Genomic DNA, 20,976 nt, shown 5'->3' with positions numbered 1-20,976 from the left:
TTCCCGAGTGGTGTTCAGGATCGAGATCTTCGTGTAGAAGTGTATCTCCTTCTCCCTGGAGATCTGTGTGGAGATCTTCCAGCTGTCATTATGGGTGGATAGCCAGCAGATACTCTGGAAGGAGAGCAAGTTTGTGAGAAGTCTGTTCCTTGTCTTCTTCATGGGACTCTCCAATGTTTGACAAACTAGTATTTGCCTCAACAGTGATCTCTTTCTCGTCAACTGCAAGGCAGAGTGATGTCTCTTCTTTTCTCTACCCCTGCGTTCTTGTTTGTCACGAGAGGAGGTCTCTTTGAAAGCAAGGCTGCCACCAAGGCCACTTGTTGATCCATTTCAACTCTCCTGCAAGGAATGCAGCCTAATCGTCTCTCTATCTCGAAGTATCCTCCTAGAAAAATGTTGGCAGTAGTAACATGTCAGGATTGTGTGAAGATGGTAAACACACAATACAGACAGAGTGTGGATCTGATTTTGCCATTTTCTTCCCACAGGAAGGACATTTATTAAATAATGCTCACATTTCTGACAGGGAATTTTTTTTCAAATTTGTCAGAAAAGAGTCCGAAAAGGTATCCAGCAGTCTAAGACGTTGAATGAAATAGAGAAATACTCCAAAGAAAACAAATTTTTGGTAGGAAAAGCCAAAAACTGACTAGCTCAATGCTCCATGATCCTCACAAAAGGAGCTGGAAAAAAGACTGAGCTAACTGTTACCTGTAGGGCACTGTGGGAATAGGGAGGTCTTAAAGGCACGGAGCCAGCTAATTACTTGCCTTTTTCCTTGACAATAAAAGGAAATGTTGAAACACTAAAAGAGTGCAATTTCTATTTTAAATAAATGCTTTATAAGCTTATATTTTATTTTAAATGAAAAATCCAATGCAATTTTGGCATCTTAGCGTATTGAATGTTTTTAGGCTGTATGTTTATGTTCACACACACACACACACACACATTTTGAAAGTACTACGTACATGTTTTTTGCTATACAAACATATATGATATATGTATTTTGTATATGCTCCAGGGTCCCTGCAAGTGTGCGGGACTATTCAGTGCTTAAGACTATTGATGAGTATCCCATGTAAGAGAATCGCTCTTTCCTACTTTAATTCCCACCGGATTATTTGCTCATTGATACTGAAAAAATAGTTGAACACAATTACACCAAATTTGGAATGAAAGCAGAACTTAACTTGAAGTGTCTTTGCCTGTCTTTGCGTAAATCTGTTTGGTAGTTTGTAAAAGTTAGTTTTTAAAAATGTGCTAGAAGTAAGCATGTAGAGATTACATTTTAGAGATATCTGGACTGTTACTCTGTGGAGTTTTGCCAACTCAGATTCGCGGAGTTCTATGGGATCCAAAAGTTCAGGAAATAGTTTAATCTGATTGTCCGCTGGAGTGTTTTCCTCCCGCCAACTATTTCGGTTATGCAAACCCGGAGCCAGCCGATTGGAGTCACAGCACTGAAAAAAAGTTGGGTCCGCCATTCCAAAATTCCTAGAACTCATTCTCTGCATCTTGAAGAAAAAGAAAGTGAAATGTGAGTACACTCTCATCCCAGGTGGAGGGCACCAAAGTGTCCCCCCAGTATATAAATAAAAATAAAAAGCTAGCTTTGCAGCGAGGTTAGCAGACCCAGAATCTAGATTTCAAGAAAGGCTCAAGGACATCGCAAACCCAAGCTACGAACCAGGGCAATCTTTTAGATTATTGTTGACCTATTGTTGGATTTGCTATCCTGGTTCCAGAAGCATAGATGCAGCATGGGTCTGTGAAGATTGCTATGACTTTGTGGTACCAGGCTGAGAAGCTTCCACTTTGAATTGCAAATACAATTTTGGATCTGCAAACCTCAATTGCAGGGAACTCGTTGAGGTGGCATAAAATAAAATAAATTTCTGAAAAGCACAAATGTTAATATGAAGGTACCAATGGTTTTGGTTAAAATAGCTCAAAGAAGGTTTTTTTTAAAAAACTGAAATTCACTTTTTTTTAAATTGTAGATCTGGTTACAAATTAAAAAACTGAAATAACACTGAAATTTGCAAATTAGGATTAGAACCATAATCCAGATCTAACAACAACCATGGAACTATAACCCACACACCAAATTGAATGTTTATGACTGCCCAATATTCATACTAATAAATAACCGCTAAATGCATTCAGTTGTCACTGTAAAAGTGGTGCTGTTAATGTGATCTGTAATTTTATCAGTAAGAGGAATTAAAACATTTGTCACTGCATTGGTTTCAATAAGTGGGAGATCAGGAGCATTGCAAATGGTGTGCGAGTTAGGGCTTGCTGGCTGTTGGAGTTAAAGAAACTGGAGATCTAACAAAGAAATTCCGTGACAGAACACTGGCGTGCAGGAACTTTGGAGCTTAAAATAAGATGAACACTCCATTCCTGAGCCACGAGGGTCACGAAGGAAGAATAGAAAAGACATTGAAACCTAAAACTGCGAACACAGCACTGAGTTTCGAATAAACTGGTTGCATCCGGGAGAGTATATGAAAATAACGCCAGTCCGAACAGACCATCTGGATACCAGCTAATATATGAAAGCTGGATAGAAAGGGAGACACCAGATACAGGCCGATCTCCAGGGATACTTTAATTAGTACCACGAGGAGAACCCATGCTATATGAGAGACGGCATAATACGTTATCCTCAAGGGTTCCAAACGATGGGATAAAAAGGAACAATTATTGAAAACTTGAGGGACAACTATTTACCATTATTTGTCTTGAAAAGGGCGGTATCAAATTAGGAGACACAGCCGAAACGCATTGACGCAGAAGGAAAGCACAATTGAATAAAAGCCAGAAGGAGGGTGCAAATATTAAGTTTAAGTATTGACCACTGGCAAACAATATCAATGTGCAAAACCATTAGACAAGGTTGAGGTCTTTTTTTATGTTGTCTCGCTGTTCGGATTATGCAGGTCATAATCAATGTATAATTTAAATGTGAAATAGGTAGAATATTGATGCAAGTTTTATGATTTTTACTGTATGTATAAAATTGTTACTACGAATGTATTGAATAAATTGAAAAATGTGTTGTTTCTCTTTTGTGTATGGTTGTATGTTGTACATAAAGCCATAATCTTTTTAACAAACACACCAAATTGGCAGTTAAATAAAAGACATATGTTTTTTTAATTTAGTATTTACTTATTAGTGTGCTTCTTCTGTATATTGAATGCTTTACATTGTGTTTTAGAAGTGTTTAATCTACATAGGATACGTCTCAATCAAGGGAATTATTTCTTTGTGTCTGGTATAGTACCTCTATTCCCTTGGTTCTACTAGGGGTCCCTCTCATATTTTTGTGAGATCTAACAAAGAACCCACTCATGTCTGATCCTAAAGATGTGACACTTGGAGGAGTATGAGATCTAGATCTGTTGGAGCTTTCAGTGCTTTTCTTTCTAGTGAGTTAAACGTGATGCTCCTGGGTCATCCCAATATGTACTATGCAAACCAAGTCTTTTCTCCGCTTCCTCTGTGTATCTGATGCAAATCACATTGAAAGACTGTCTTCCCCACAAGGTAATACAAATGGAGCAGATGGGCCTGCTGGGCTTCTAAGCAGATGCACGCCCTACTCCACCAATGGAGCAAGTGGGAAGGTTATGTATTCAGAAAAGGTTAGACGTCTGGCGTCCTGGTGCCGCAGTACGAAGGATGGGTCCTCGTAGCACCTGTGAGCCATCAGACAGTGGAAAGGAAAATGCTTGAAATTCTCAACAACCAATCCCTTTACACAGACAATCTATATGTCGAAACATCTTGACATCGACAAGGAGTACCAGCATCTCGAGAAATGACCAAAAGGTCCCGAAGTGGAATCGATCTGATCACCAGTGGATATGAATTGCAAGGAGGAACATTTAACTTCACCCTGCTTCGCCCTGAGGTGAACCCTCTATTGTCCAGACTGACTTTACAACTTGTGATGGAGAAAGAATATGGGAGACCGATAAAACCAACATTGTGTTCATCCTACCAGGGCTTCTTAGCGCCACAGGAAAGCGGACCTGTCAAAGTGTCAGCATGATGTCCTTAGAATGAATGAAAAGAAAAGGGTCCTTACAGCAAAAAAATACATATTTGTGACAAAAAACACCAAATGAAGAGAAAAAAAATAAACACTCCAATTCTTTTATCACCCCCCCAAAAAAAATAAAAAAATAAGGGTGCAGTAAGGTGATGCTTTCACCCATCCTTATTTTAGTTTCAATTTGCCAAAATGAGGAGGAAAAGTGAATGCAAACATCCCTGACCAGATAATCCATAGCGCATTGCCTATGGACTTTGGGTGCGGATATTTGGCAGCGAAGTTTGAAGTTTTGCTTTTCTTGTGTTGCAAACAGATTTACTGTTAGAGTACCACATTTCTGAGAAAAAGTTTGTAGAGCTTGCCTGTGAAGTTCCCCCTTATGTAATTTCTGTGGTGCCTAGGTTAACAGGTCCCCACATAGTTTCTACCCTATGAGATGTTCCACTAGGAGGTGTATGATGAGACTAGTCTAGTGCCAAACCTCTTTAGCAAGATCGGAAAGACAACATGTGCCCCCTTGCTTTTTAATGTAATATATTGCAGTCATGTTGTCTGTTTTGATCAAGCCTGTCTTGTTGTTTATCACTGCTTAGAATCTTCTGAGTGCCACAAATATGTCGAGAAGCTTAAATAATTGCTATGTTTGGTCTGTTGGGCATAATCCCACGTTCCCGAAATAGTTTTATTTCCCAGATGTGCAACCCGACCGTGTGTAGGTGGTGCTGACCTCTTGGGCTCAAAATGTTTGTGTTCTTCATAAGGGCCTCTAATAAGAGTACCTCTGGGAATGTGATTTCTTGATGTCTTAGTGGTTCTAAAGGACCCAGTACTTCTCAGATGTTGGAAGTTTCCAAGAAAATGCTGCATTCTGAAAAGCGTCCCACAATTTTCTCTTGTATATCAAAGTATATATATATATTTTTTTTTTTAACACCTGAAAGCTTGACAAAAGATGTACTGTAACGCCTGGTAATTTGGAGAAAGACCAGAGACACTTTGAAATAAAATGTGGGTAGAAACCAAAGGGAGTGCCCACCATCTGCCCACGTTTTCCAACACTGATACCTTGATGATTTTAACTCAATTCTTCGAAATGATTCGATTGAAGATGTGGTGATATGATTTCAAAGCAATGTTTTACCCGGAACCAACTATGTAGGACCCGACATTTATGCACAGAAATTCAACAGTATCGTAGCATTTGATTTTCCTAACCCGATGGCAGGTAATACTATAAGGGTGGACCCGAAGCCCATGTGCATTGTAGACAAAGGTAGGAGTCACTCCACACCTCGTGACTCTTAACATCTTCGAAATCTGCAATGACCAGACCCAACACTAGGTTGCAGGGGTATGCACAGCATGTGCATCTACAGCAACACATGCTATTAACATTCTTTTTCTGGTTCTCGATGACTCAATCGGGAGGACAGAAGTTGTTCTTTAATGACATAAGATGGCTGTTCCAAATGCTAATGAGTAAGGAATTGCCACAGATCAGAAGGGTAAACCTAGCCGGTAACAGTTGTCATGAAGTCCTGGGAGATATGCCTTTGCTCCAAAGAGAAGAAAACCTGGCGGCAGGATGTCTGGTTCTGCTAAACTACAAAGCTCCTGAATATGAGGCTGCAATGTTGTGGAGTAAAATAAACTGTGGCATTCAAGAGTTTCATGGTAATATCCCACTGCAGTGAGGAATTCTTGTAATGCTACAGTATATAAGAAGAAACTATGTTCTAGGCCTTTGACAAGCAGGCTTTAAAAGTAATGAGCCACTCAGTCAAGCTGTTTCACCATATGAGATCTTAAAGTAGAGCTGCTAATCTTTCTTGTAATTATCCATATTTATGTGGTCATCTAGGAGATTAAAAAAAATCCATGAAGGAATTTAAGAAGATCTGTGCTAAGATTGGGTCTTGAGGGACAGAGGTTACGGGAATGGGCTACAAAGTGTAGGTGTTCATTTCAATCATCTAGTGACTGCTCATCTGGGTAGAAGCAAACCAATGCAGGACCTTGCCAGTGAACCGGATGGTCAACTCTGGCAAATGCTGTAGAATGGAAAGGGTGGAGAGACCGGAGTTGACATTGTAGTTGAAGCCATGGGCACATGAACCGCCTGAAGGTTTTTTTTAGGTTACACAAGGTCTCAATTTTGACCTTCAGTACAGTTGAAAAAAAAAGTGTAGGTCTTGATTCACGAATACAATTGGAAAGAGACTGCCTTTTTAAACAATTTGTCCAAGAATGGAAGTCTGTAATTCGCTATACTCCTTTTCAACGCTAATCCTTTATGGGTTCCAGAGTAGCGTGCTAATCGCCAAAAAAGCGCTTCAACAACCCATCAGGGGTAAGAAGCGCTATATAAGCTATATAATGCAAATCTTTTTAAATCTTCCATCCCTCTGCTATCCTTGGCTCTCCAAATAACTGACTAATATCCACGACTCAAATTACTTTCATATTTCACTATACAAATTTAACACTAATCGTTTATGGGTTTCCGGAGTAGAGTGCTACTCGCATTAAAAGAGCTTCAACACCCCATCATGGGTAACAAGCTCTATATAATACAAACCTATTTTTCTCCTCTTCTATCCTTCCGCTATCATTCTGAATCCAAATAACTAACTAACCTATCCACCACTCAAATTACTTTCATATTTTACTATACTAATGCAACACAATCCTTTAAGGGTGCCAAAAAAGCTCTTCAACGCCTCGTCAGGGGTAGTACGCGCAATATAAATGCAATTACAATAAAAGAGCAAATTTGCGTGGCAGAAAGGGTTTGTTAAATTTGAGGAGGTAACCACAGAACTATGTTGCTCCTTTTCACAAATAACTCCTATGAGATTTCAATATTTGTATTTCAGTTTTGGTGAATCTTAGACCTCTCCTATGAATGGTTTCACTATGCTGTCTGCAGAGTACATCTCCACTTCACCTGCCTAAAGACCTGAGAAGTCCGTACTGAAATATGCCATTAGTCGAGTTGTTGAGCAATCTTTCTGAAATTGCCCAATTTGTGGCTTGAGTCCCTGATTGCATTCCGGCGAAAGGAATGCAAATGGCAGCGGCTCACTTGATGTTGGTTAATCTACAGTCAATTATAGGCGAGGCAAACACCTAGCCCTCATATTTCAACCTCCAAAACTGAAGGCAAATCGAAATCAGCAAACAAATCTTTTTTGCACTACTTGATTTTCAAAACAACCAACTTTGCTTCAATAATGAGTTGCAGCTGTTATATCAGATAGTACAAGCCTGTAGAAAAAAACTAGCATGGTGGATTGTGGGTCATCATCACATTAGAGCCTTCTCTGGTCAAGGTTAATAATAATCAGTTTTTTTTTTAACTTGCAATTCTAAATCAGGCCACTAGATGGCAAATAACGCCCAGGACGTTATTCTGTATCAAAATGATGCAGCGAAAATAGGTTTCCTTCTAGTGGATGACTAGAACCTGAACCACTTCGTGGGCAGAATTAAAATCCAGGCACGTGTCAATCTAATGAAGGGTGAATATTGCACAGATATGCAGACCAATGTGTAGAGTTGATGAGACCCATGGTTGAGTTGTACGGGTTTGCCAGACATTATAAGCACAGCAAATGGCTGTTCTTTCAAGAAAAGTATGAGCCATGATGACCTGTGGAAAGAAGTACTCTCGGCTTGCATATGGCAGGCACAGTGATAACTGCAATGATGCACAAATGCAAGAACATCGTTTTAAGATTCATACGTCAGACATTCACCTAGTACGCAGGCATTCTTAATAGCGGATACATTCATACAAGCTCCAATTGTAATTTATTAAACACACAAGAAAGTCAAACAACATTCAGGACTTCCGGTAAAAAAAAAGTGACCCTTCCGGATTCAGCCACATAAGGAACCTCCTTTAGTAATAACCATAATGAAACGTCTCCAACACTGCTAGATGCTTATTTTGTCATCCTCGGAACAGCTGAAATAGCATTAGAGTGTGACAAAGAGAGCTTGAATGTTTAGGGACACCAGCTGGCTATCCCCCAGGTACCACTGTTGATAGATACTGTATGCTAATGCAACATTAAAATTATTACACCAATGCCACTGCCGCAGTATTACAACACTAAGGCAATAGGACTAAAACACCAACACGACCATATGAGAATTTCACTAAAAAGCTAACTAGAGCCTGAACCCATGCACAGAAGGCCCACTGACAATAATGGCACTGCACTACTAGACCAACCATATTACTACAATCTGATTAGTCCACTGACAAAAAGATCTCTATAACCCAACAACACTACAAAACACGTCAAATCTACATAAGTTTAATAATATGCTTCAACAACACAACTTTAACGCGAAAACCACACCAGTATATTAATCACAATGGTAATTACGCGAAAAACGCAAAAATACAACTAACCTAAACTATTACTTGTGCACTAGAATCATAATACAACACCACGTCACCAAACACAATATGACAAAGCAAGAATAATCAGAAAGAACAATGCAAAAACACTAGCACAAACACCACCGCCACAATATTGCTCCCAATTTCGCACAGCGGGAAATTCCTGGTGATCAGACACGAGTAGATCCACGGCCAAGAATGACAATGCAAACCCATTCCATTTGTCAATGCTTCCTAACACCTCCTCAAAATTCACAACTTCAAGCTGTAGACAGGATGAGTAAGATAAACGCTAATGAAAAGTGCCATTACAGGAACAATATTTACAAAATTACTAAATACATTTTAATCCAGCTAGTTTTATGCTTTAATTTACTTTTGTAATAAATAGTATGTATTTTTACAAGAATTACAGGAGTTTCGTTAAAAGTTTGATCACGCTTCTGCAAATGGAATAAAAGGTTTGTATGGCAGTCAAATATTTAAAACACTATTCATATGCAGATACACACAAGCAGCTGTTTTTTTTAGCTTTAATTCATCTTCCGTATATCCAGCAATAATACAATTTAAAAGGACCACATCCAAGAAAGATATATATGATAAATATTGTACCTTCAGTTCTTGCAGCTGGTCAGGTTCAAAGAGTTTGGGAGATAAGGCTTGGGCCAGAAAAGCATCAAGTTCTTGGCGACGCAATATTCGAATTCCAGGCCACTGCACCATATACCTGTGATCAGAAGTTGGGTTCAGCACTTTAGAAAATACTTACAATAACTATATAAAAGTCAAACCTAGTGATTGTTGACCAGTGTTTCTGTAAGTAACTTCACTCATTGCCATAGATGTTGCCATTTATCAGGGCATGGACTCATAATTGCTATCTTTAAATCCTGGTTCTTACAGTACTGATATTGGACATGATGCCTGTATCCCCCCAAAATACTTGTATTGAATGTTTACCACTGAATCAATGGTTTTAATTTGCATGTGATGAAAGAGCATCATAATGTCAAAACTATTGACATCATAAAGGGGGGTGGCGAGGATGTACACGCCCAAAAAAACTAGTCGACTAAGTCCACACAAGTTTTCGTCATCAAGAGCTGCAGTACCAGCATAAAAATAGTTGTAGGGTTCTTAGCCCTCCTCGCCCATCCTTATTCCGAAGATGCATGAGGTAAACCAGCAGAACCATCAAATTAGCTTAAAAATACCTATCCAACCAATAGGAAATAACCGAAGTTAGTGGCAAATAAAGTATATATAGGGGAAGAAACGGTTACACACCTGTTACAGCAGTTTTGCAGCATGGCTCTTGTAGATAATCATGTGCATTATTCCACCACCTTATAGTGGGTTTTGGAAACCTGTCCCCCTCCTCCTTTTTGAGGATCCACCAGGCGTCTTCAACCTGACCCTCTAGAACTTGAGTCACAACAGCCCAGAATGCAGTTGCCATCTTCACATTTTATTTCTTTTCTGATGATTTTTTTTTGTTACTCTTCCACTAAATTTATATTAACCTTGACCCCTCTCTTTCGCATGTTAACCCAGAACAGTCCTGTTAAAACTATTTCTAAAAGTAACTAACTAGTTTAATTTGCAGTGTGAATCTATTCTGGCTTCACTTCATCAGCATACATTGTGTTACAGAATCTGCCCCTTCCGGAGGATTTGGCAGTGAGTGGCTGTTATAAAGTAAATGTTTTAGAACGTTTTGCCCCACCGTGTGCTTGAGTGTACACCCAAGGGTTTAGTGAATGCGTGGACCGATGACAATTTAAATTGCTAGGCATAGATCAGTCATCAACAGGTTGGCCAAGTAGTCCACAGCTGTAGTCATTTCTCTTGTGGAGTGGGCCCTTGGGCTTGTCTTGAGGTCCTCCATGTTAGTGTATAACACACATGAATAGTTTGCAGCATCCGTCATTGCTATACTTCGTTTTGATAACCACATCTTTCACCCAAACAGCACAAATTATTTGCGGCACAAGCAGCACAAAGTGGAGGTCGGTTTTTATCAATGATTTGGTCTCTTGTACGTAGTACATCATCGCCATTTTATAAACACCGTTTTCTTCTTCACAGTAACTACGCTGTATAAGATTTATCACCCTCCTGTAGGAGCGCATCTTTTTCCATTCTTGTAGAAAACCGCCCAGTCTCTCCCAAGGTGTGTTGAGGGCGATTATTTGCCAGAGTCGCTCAAGTCCCTTTATGCTCGGACATTTTACATAGGCTCCGCACAAAAGGACTGTATTCCCCGTCGCTGCCATTGGAAGGGCATACTTGTGACCCTCATCAATGGTCTGTTTGGAGCGGTTGTTTTTTAAACAATGTCACCCCTGTCCTCATCTATTTGATGCACCCGCATTCTAAAAGAACGGAGACACTTTTTATGAGGTACCACGGAGACACTTTTTTATTTCCCCTTTTAAAGAGGTTGAACTTTATCTAAATACGCCCAGCACTTTTGTACCTGCAATTGTTGAAGCCAGACTGTATTTTTTTATTGTGGTTTACCTGAAATCTACAGTAAGAACAAGGGCTTGCCTGGAATTTTTGTTATTTTAATAGGAGCGGGCACCTCTGCTTGAAAACTTGGTAAACGTGCCTTTTTCTTATACAGATCCATCTGCTCCCTATTTATTGATATGAATTGCAATTTGAATGTATCCGGTTTTAAACGAGATGTGGATGTTTTGTAACGTTTAAGGTTTTCTTTTCGTAAAACCGAATAAAGTTGTTTATATTGATTGATTGAATCCCTCATTCCCTTTGCTCAACAGGCTCCTCACTTTGCTTGCTCTAGAGTCCTCCACCATTGCACCAAGTTTGTATCCTGGAAAGGTCGTCTTGACTTGGTGTGTCGATATCTCGTGCAGAAATCCAGAATTTCTAAACCACACCATGACTTCTCAGTCCTGTATTAGTACACAACTGGCTGTGCCTGTCATGTCAAAGGAGGATTTTTAGGCACAAGGGGCCCGATGTAGGTAATTCCGATTTACCTACTCTTAAATACCGAATCATACAGATTCAGTATTTAAGAGTAGGTAAATTGGAAGTAGGCAGATGTAGGTAATTTTTCTTTTACAATTACCGATTCTGTAAGATTCGGTATTTACCGATTCGGTAAATACCGAGTCAGTATTTACCATTGATTCCTATGGGCCTTGAAGCCCATAGGAATCAATGGGAAATACCGAATCGGTATTTACCGAATCGATAAATACCGAATCCTGGCAGGGGGAACGGGGTGTCACTTTGACACCCTGTAGCACCCCAATTGCAGGCTTGTGTGCCATGTGGCACACATACATGCCCTAAGGGCATGTCTGTGTGTCACATGGCATAGGTGTACATGCACAGATGTACATGTACACTGGAATTCGGTATTTTACCACCCAATAGGATTGGGTGGTAAATACGACTCCTAAAGGGCCTGTGGAACTCTTTGAAGTGCCAGCTACATCTAGAATTACCGAATCTGTAAATTTACCGAATCGGTAAATTTACAGATTCTGTAAAATTCGGGCCCCCTACATCTCAAAAACCAATTACCGGTCGGTAATTGGCGACCTACATCTGGCCCAAGCTGATATGATCTTTCTGGCTTAGATGGCACTAAATACACTTTTTTTTATTCCTCTGAAAGGTGTTGAATGAGATCTTCCATTATTGTGGATCATATCAGCTGAGCAGTACACAGGAGATAGTAGCTGCCCTATGCATATTTTTCAAATGCACAAAAAGTGATGGGAGGAATGCTGCCTGCTGAGAGTGAAGCCACTGGCAATTCATTCGCTCAAGCGCATTCCAACCCATAATTTTCTTTCCGACCAAGCCACGTCAGATTAGACCCATCCACATGCAATTGGCTCAGTCCGGTGTGAAACACCAAGCTAGGTCTTCTATGAACCAGAACACAAGCAAACCAAGCGGGCCCTTTTTAAAGTAGAGTTCAATAAAAATACATCCACATTCCATAGATTGGAGTATACGATCTAAGCGTCTTAACAAGACTGGTATATGGTAACACGCTCTAGTGCCTATAAAAACGTAAATTATGAGTGGTACTCAAAATATAGCAATAAAAAGAAATTGCTATGTAAAAGTAAAGTGTAGATGAACAGGTAAAAATAGTAAAGGACAGGCTCGCTGTGAAGCAGCTTGAGAAAAGAGGGCAGAATGTCCCTTGTCCAAATGTTAGAACCACACACTATTGGTCGAGTGACTATTAAAATGCACTTCTGAACGCCCAATGGCAGGGTATATAACCGGAGGACATCTGTAAGACTCAGAACCCCTTTCAGATGGCCACGGGGCAAGCAGGAGCTACTGTGCCCAATATTGAGGGTTGAGACATTTCATTTCTGATGTCCCAGGGGCCAACTTACTATGGATCCTGAGCAACTAGGCCAAGTACTCCCTGTAACGATCAACTTTCAGTAATAGCGGGGGCGCTAGGTGGTGCCGGACCAAGATGGCCGCACTGCAGTGAGGCTCTCGCCTGGTTGAGCCGTTAATAATCCAACATATCATCCTAACTGGAAAAAAACACTCTGTCTGCACCGGGAACAACTTTGTCTTGCCGAGCTGAACGCTCCGACACCAGGAACTCCTTGATAGGGTCACCACAACGGAAGAAAACTGCTGCGGACCCCACAAGCGGTGCCTCGCGCCCATTTGCGAGCCAGCCTTCCTGCGACGGGAGGACTACGAGACATCGGGGATCCGAGGCCCCGCAGTACATGCGGCGCAAGCGCTCAGAGGGCGGAAGATCCTGGCGATCCTCTTGCGGTGGACTCTGTTGGAGGTGAGAAGGCCCCCCCCGATAGCGATATCTGCCGTGGGTCGCTCCCTTCCCCGCCCTCCCTTACCTGCACTAGGACGGGACTGAGCGCACCATCCGGCTTGCGGCCGCTGCCCCCATGTCTCTGCCACGAGCCCCGACATCCCCCGCTAAGTTCGGCTGCTGGCACACGTTGGAGCTGTGATGCCCTTTGTAAACGCCGCTCCGCCATTAGCCCCACACGCGGACACTGGAGCTGGTGCCCCAACGATCGCTTGGCGCGAAAAGTGTCCCGGCCGCCATTCCCTGCTCCCGCACGGACAGACCATCTGCTGGGCTTCATGAACGCCCGGCGGGGAGCACACTGGAATCTGCTGACACCCTGTAGGCCCCCCTGACGCCCTACATTCGGGCGAGGTCCCGTGGGTGAGGACCGTGTGGGGGACGCTCTTCATTGCCCAGCGGCAGCCATTTTGTGGGATCCAGCACAGTGGAACTTTGGCGCGTCTGCTCGGCGCCCGGCCTACAAAGGCCTCTGCCTCCCACCCCCCGTCCAGGAACCGCTGGTGGCCTTGCTCTTCACGGGGCCTTGAGATCGCGGCTCTAAGAACGCCGGGGCGCGTCATGGGCCGTGGCGACGCCAAGCAATCGAAGATCCCATTTGAGGCCCGGAAGACGACAAAGATGACGCCTGGGCCTGGCGACAGTCCCACCGCAACCATGCCCCCTGACGAGGACTGGAAATCTCTACTTCTGGGCATGAAGCAAAGCCTCACTAATATAGATGCAAAAATTGATAACATGAACTCTCGCATGGATGGGATAGTGGTGAAAATAGACCAACATGACACGCGTCTCAAAGAGGAGGAGGACAGAATCTCTGGACTGGAAGACGGAGCCACCACTGCGCATCGCCAAGCTTCCCAAATGGGCAGGCTCCTCAAGGTTATTGCATAAAAGAATGAGGACTTGGAAGCCAGGTCTCGGCGAAACAATGTCCGCATTCTTGGCCTGGCAGAATCTACAAACACTGGGAAAATGGAACCCTTTGTGGAGACCCTAGTTACGGAGCTTTTTGGGAAGGAATCCTTTTCCCCGCATCTTATAGTAGAGCGGGCACACAGGTCCTTAGCGGCTAGACCACCCCCCGGAGCTGCCCCCAGGCCCATTATTGCACGTTTCCTCAATTACAGAGACCGCGATACGGTGCTCCGCCGCGCCCGAGAAATTGGCACGGTGACCTATGGCAACGCCACTTTGTCCTTTTTTCCGGACTTTACCCCTGCAGTGCAAGAGGCCCGGCGACAATTTGCTGCTGTTAAAAAGAAACTGCAGTCTCTGGACATCTCTTATGCCATGCTCTACCCTGCAAAACTGAAGATTTCTAGCCACGGCAGGCAACACATTTTCGCAAACCCACAACAGGTTGACGACTTCCTAAAGCAGCAGAGACACGATCGAGCTGGGAATGACGATGAGAGGGGCAGATCCCGCTCACGCTCGCCGATGGAGCAACAGGACTGGCTTCTTCCTGGATTATGCCGTTACACGATGGCTTCCTGTGCTTACTATGTGCTGCTCCAGAAATTTCATTCCTGGTGAGGTACTTTTACTGACTTTCTCTATACCGGTTTGAATAATGGACCAGGCTCGACAACCTACCTCCATCCCAAGTTGGGCGGCCCGGCTGTCGGCTGGTGCCTTTTGGGTGTGACTTGTGGGGTAGGAGGCAGGTCGGGCGCCCCTGGCAATGCTTCCCCAATGGGTGATCCCCAATATTGCCTCTCCCTTCTCAGGGAAGAGATGACTCTGAACTGTTGGTTTCTTGTACTTTGTTTCTTTGGGTTGTTGGGTGGGGCGGAAGGTGCTCTGTACCCGGCGGGTTGGGGTGGCCGGTGTGGGTCGGAAGGGGGTCTGATACCTTACAGTTACTTGATGTTCATTCTGGTTCGGATGATCTGCATGGAGCTAACGATTAATGTATGTTCGAATAGCGTAGCTTATTGTAAATGTAACACCTCTGTGCATGACCAGCACGCTTATTTGTGTTTACGGACATGGGTGAGGTAGAGGGGACACAGCCCATTCAGCAATTACAATTGATGTCATGGAATTTCCGGGGGCTCAACAACCCACGGAAGAAGAGACTGGTGTTGGGATACCTAGCGAGACAAGGTGTCTCCGTTGCAATGCTACAGGAGACACACTTAATATCAGGAACGTCTCCATTGTTCTACTCCAAACAGAGGCTCCGAAACATGTTGTCTCGTTACTGTATAAACACACGCAGACAGCCGGGTCCCCGCCTGCACTGAGAGCGAGACACGACTGGGACATTGACCTACAGGCCCAAATGACGGACGAACAATGGACGGAGAGCTGTGCTCATGCTGTGGCCGTAACGGGCAATGCACACCTTAGAATCATACACTACCAATTTTTGCATAGGCTTTACTACACGCCGGCTAAACTACACCGATTCCGTCTCCGGGAGGATGACAGGTATGCCCGTTGTGGGGCCGAGGGTGCAGACTTTTTCCATCTCGCGTGGACATGTCATGGTGTAGCGACTTACTGGGAGGAAATATTCGCGGCCATATCGGACATGATCGGGGTATCCGTGTCACCCTGCCCGAAGAGAGCATTGTTGGGACCGTCTGGCCCAACGTTGCAGGCCCACTGTAAATTTTTTGCTCTGAGCTTCCTTATAGCGAAACGTCATGTGGCGTGCCGCTGGGGGCGCGGTCGGGCGCCCAAATTTAAGGACTGGCTCGCGACGATGTCTACCTGGCAAGACCAACTGCATAATTATGCCGAACTTCTTCCCCTCAAGTCAAGACCTAAAGACATATGGGGCCCGCTTACTGCGTACCTTCTGCGACTCCAAGATCCTACACAGCCAGACACTGACACGCCAAACAGGGGAGATGCATCTGGGACGCCTCGCTCCGCACCTCCCTCCTAATGCATGACACTGACGCATTACACTTTGGTCCACAAGGTTGATCGCGTCGCATGCTCTGCCACCAACATGCCCTGCTGCAACCTTGCCTGTACTGCGTCCCATGGTCCTTAGCCTACTCTCATGACATGGCACACTTCCATCTCCCCTGCTCAATCTAGGTTGGGCGCCCCACACACTTAGCTGCTCCACTAGGTATGGTAATTCCATAGGCCTCTTCTACGCCCCCCTCCGAGTGCTAACCTAGGGACGGATTAATGAACACGCTCCATTTACTAGTTCCCTCACCTTCGCATCCGCCTCCCCCTGTCCCTTCCCTCCTAGCAGCGCATACCTCTCCTTATGACACTGGGGGGCCGGAGTGGGGTCCCTAAGGTCACATGGACAACCCTGGGGGGCTGGATACCCATCTATTAGCCCCTTTTTTCATTCCTACCAGGGCCGGGGGGCGGGAGAGGGAGGGACAGACAAGATACGCCAGCCACACCAGATTGTCGAACAACATACTTACGTTGTAGTTGACTGTTGTTTTTGGGAGTGAGAGGGGGAGAAAAACAAGTGAAAATGAAAACCTCATGCATTCTCTGCTTTTTGTTTGTCGATGCCTCAGTCATTATTGAATGCTGCCACACACAGCTCCCCATAGTTCTTAACGCGGCCAGCCCTGAGGGGTTGTAGGCGGCTTGCTGTGTCAGATGTTACCCTTCTCAATAATACACTGCACGTTGGACTATGAGATTGCTGCCTGCCTGCACCCCGCAGGATGTAGGTGCTTACAGCTATGTATTTACCAATTGCATCAATAAAGGTTTTCACAAAAAAAAAGAAAAAAAAAGAAACTTTCAGCAATAGCATTGGTAGAGCAGATCAAGGCTTCTCAGGGAGGAGGGGGTAAATACCGTGGGGGGCGGTAGGGGGGATGGTTGGACACAGACTCATAACGCAAAACACATTCAACAGCAGCAATACATTATTGTCCAGTCAAATACTTGGTTTAAAGAAAAAAAAGGAGTACTTACATATGAACACAAAGTGAAACACGGTATACACAAACAGTACACACAGCCCCCTGATGTCAGGGCTAAAGTGTTCTATAGGCAGGTCTCAGAGCCCCACTTTCCTCACTACCAATAGTGGTTATTCTCCATTCACTATAGGCAGCATTCGAGTTTAGCCCCACTAGCTGTCGGACTCTCACAAAACCAACTTTTGTTAAAAGTCAAAAGTGTTTCAGGAGCACTATGTGGCAGAACAAGTTCACTTGGGGTCTTCTGGCCCAGCGATTCGTCTGGTCTGTTCCTACTAGGACTGCATTACCAGAGAGCCCCCGGGAGTGGCAGAGGCTGCTATTTGTGAGCACTTGCGTCTCTGCATGGGCAGCGGATGGGCACCCATGCGCTTCTTTCGGTGTAACTTAATTGCTCTGATCCTTCCTACAGGTGGGGGATAGGCTGCTCTGGCCGGCACAGATCACCCCTGCAGCCTCGTCTCTCAACACCAGCTTGACCCAGGCAACGGTCTTGGTCCTTTCCATTGGCTGCCACCCACTGGCATACTGGGCCACTGACCTTACTCCGCACAACCCCTCTATCAGCATTGCAGTAATTTTCACTAAGTCCCCTTCTGACATACGGGGTCACCGACTTACATCCGCACATGGACTGCGGCTTTATCAGCACACTAGTAATTTTCACGACAGCCCACTCTGGCATACAGCAGTGCTGACTTCATTTCGCACAAGGTTATGGACCAATTGGCACAGATACCTACCATGGCTAACTTCATGAAGGCCCCCTCTGGCATATGGGGTCACAAACTTGACCCTGCATATGGGCAACGGACCTATCAATGCAGCAGCAGTCTTCTCACACCGCGCTACAGGGATCCACCTGCCAGGATGTCCCACTGGACCTTGCTCCCGCTAGCACGCTCTTCTTCCTCACAGGTGTACCAGTCTTAGTAAGTAGGTAGGCACTGGTACTCCAGGGGCAGGTGGTCTTGGATATTCCTGGGTGATATACCCTCACTAAGATGGGAATACTGGCAGGCCTCGCAAAGCAACTCCTCCTCGCACAACCAGACTGGCTGTTATTCAGTTGACCATTTTGAGGAGCCTCAAACTTCCCTTCTTATAGTCCATTTTCAGACATCAACTGTGATTTAGGGTCTGAGTCTTTGACGTTTGTTATTGGGGTCTTCTACCATTTGTAATGCCCACTCCTCTGCCTTGCCCTTCGTCCAGAAATCAGTATGTCACAGCAGGAGAGACTCACAACACAGGCTGTGGGAGTGACTTGGGGTTCGAACCTAAATGTCGGCCAAAGGTTAGAATACCCCAGGGCCCCAGACTTACTCCTTATGATTCTCTTGACAGCTCCCCGAGATGTGCCTAGATCCCTTGCCAGTGACCTCTCCCTGAATCAAAGAGCTCACTTTGAAGTGTATTATAGAGCCTCACTCAACTTCCTCCAGTGTGTGGCCGCGCACCACGCAGCCCACAAGATGGCCCATAGAATGCAGCAATCCACAAATCTGTCTGGGTGATTCCTCTACCTCCTCATGCGCCTCCAGTCAGGCCTGGGCCTCCCAAAATGAAACCCAACATCTTCAATGTATTGGACTATTCACAGTTGCACATACAAATCACATGAGCTAAACAGCTCTACATACTAAGTTGATGTAGGCTAAGGGGGGCTAAGCACACAGTAGCGTAACTTTACATGAGCGAACCTGTAGGCCGCTCTCCAGTGACACAGATAAAAAGTCCTATTAACCTCTAGTCATCACTGCTTGGTATGATGCAACCACCGCGCTTGTGCTACTTAACTCCTGGCAAAGGCAGTAGTCTTTCACCATTAATAAGTTAGTGCATTGGGCACCCCTCATGGTCCAACCAGACCTCAGTCAGACAGGCCTATGTCATGGTCCACACGCATGATCAGTGTTCGACCATGATAACAAAAATCAACACCAGGGATTCAGACATCGTTGAGGCTGGGGCACTTAGGGCAGGGTTACACATGGGTCACAATGCAAGGGACCTTTCCATCCCAACATCACTCGTCAAATGCGATACTAGAGGCCACGTGGAGGAAAAAGAATGCAATAGAAATTTGCTCTCAGAGAAATTAACCTGAAGTGGAAAGATTCAGTCTGTGTTAACTGATGAAAAACGCAAATGTCAAAATGCGAAATTGTATTTATATAGTGATTACTACCCCCTGTTGAGGCGTTGCAGCACTTTCCAGCGAGTAACATGCTGCTCCGTAACCCAAAGTGGATTAGTATGGAAAAACATAAGTTGCTAATTGGAGAAGTGGACATGTGAGTCTGTTGAATGAACTATTGAAGTTAGACTGCTAGAAACTGAGATCATGATGATGGAAAAGGTTTGTTAACTAATTATGAAGCCTCAAGTACAGACAAAGAGTTCACTAACCAACACAGGCTCGGCACATGTTGGCTGTGTTCTGGCTAGAACATGTGCAGCACCTAGCACCAAGTTAACGCAGGTAACAATGTGCAGGCAGAAAAACACATTCCAATATAATAATTTCAGCACTGGTACTCTTCCGCATCAACTTATAGTATTTTCAGAGCTTTTAAACGTCTTAGAAAAGAAAACAGTTAAATAAACACAGTATGTAAAAGAAAAATGAAAATATTTCAAGACATTTTGTTAGTTGTCTAGAAAACCAATGGCCATAAAACCAGAAAGGCACGGTTAGGTACAAATACAATTTGAAATAAGCCATCCTTATGATCATTACCAAATTATAACTCAATCAAATCAGTTCAACACAAACTATATTAAACAAAATTAGAACTTACTAAACTATGGATGTATTATTTCTGGTGGGTACGTAATCTTCCTGCAGAGTCCTCACCTTAAGAATTTTTTCCTGATGTCAGACTGGTCTGGAAAAGCATTTCCCCAGCAGTAGCTACTCAGCAGTGCTAGGTGGTAGCATGTGGCTCTAGCTGCCACTCCAGCTGCTGGACATCAAGTCACCAACACATAATAAGCACCAAACGAAAAAGTTACTTACCTTCGGTAACGATATATCTGTAAGAAACATTAGTTAGTATTAGATTCCTTACCTTAGAATATCCCCAGGCGTCAGTCTGGATCCGGAAACTTTTGCGTAGCAGTACCCCTGCGCGTCGGTAGGCGTCGTCTGCAGGCGTCCCCTGCGGCTCCGCGTCCGTCGTTGGCATCGTGCGCCGTGATGACGTCGCTGGAGTACATAGACGCCGCCTCCGCGCGCTGACGTCAGTTCTTTGAACACAGCTTTTCCGCGCCAGAACACGCAGAGCCATGTGAAAACCAACACTGGTGCCATTTGAAACTAGGGCCCTGAAAGGGATGTCCTTAACCCTAGGTATCAGTTCGCAGAACGGGGAGGATGAGTGGGTCGGTAAGGAATCTAATACTAACTAATGTTTCTTACAGATATGTCGTTACCGAAGGTAAGTAACTTGTTCATCTGAAAGAAACACGTTGGTATTAGATTCCTTACCTTAGAATAGATACCCCAGCAATACCAACCCCGGTGGTGGGTCTGCGAACCAATACATTCCTACACCAGAAAGTCCTGGAGGACAGAACGGCCAAAGAAGCCATCCCTCCGGACTTGACTGTCCAGGCAGTAGTGCCTCGCAAAGGTGTGCAGCGAGGCCCACGTAGCCGCCTGGCAAATGTCCTGCAAGGGGACTCCCCGGCCCAGGGC

The 20,976-nt window shown here is 44.3% G+C and overlaps 1 protein-coding gene across 2 annotated transcripts in view; it reads right to left on the bottom strand.

Moving 5' to 3' along the window:
• FAM120A (family with sequence similarity 120 member A) overlaps positions 1-20,976 on the bottom strand; it is a 453,805-nt gene that overhangs the window by 118,123 nt on the left and 314,706 nt on the right. For both annotated transcript variants that reach the window (XM_086939166.1, XM_086939165.1), the window contains exon 12: positions 9,102-9,216. In XM_086939166.1, the coding sequence (XP_086795292.1) occupies positions 9,102-9,216 (115 nt within the window). The remainder of the gene's footprint in view (positions 1-9,101; positions 9,217-20,976) is intronic.

Source organism: Lissotriton vulgaris, chromosome 9 (assembly GCF_964263255.1).
Source record: "Lissotriton vulgaris chromosome 9, aLisVul1.2, whole genome shotgun sequence".
In the NCBI taxonomy this organism is placed as follows: domain Eukaryota; kingdom Metazoa; phylum Chordata; class Amphibia; order Caudata; family Salamandridae; genus Lissotriton; species Lissotriton vulgaris.
Note: the sequence above shows the minus strand (reverse complement) of the source record. Positions and strands in the feature narration are given on the sequence as shown.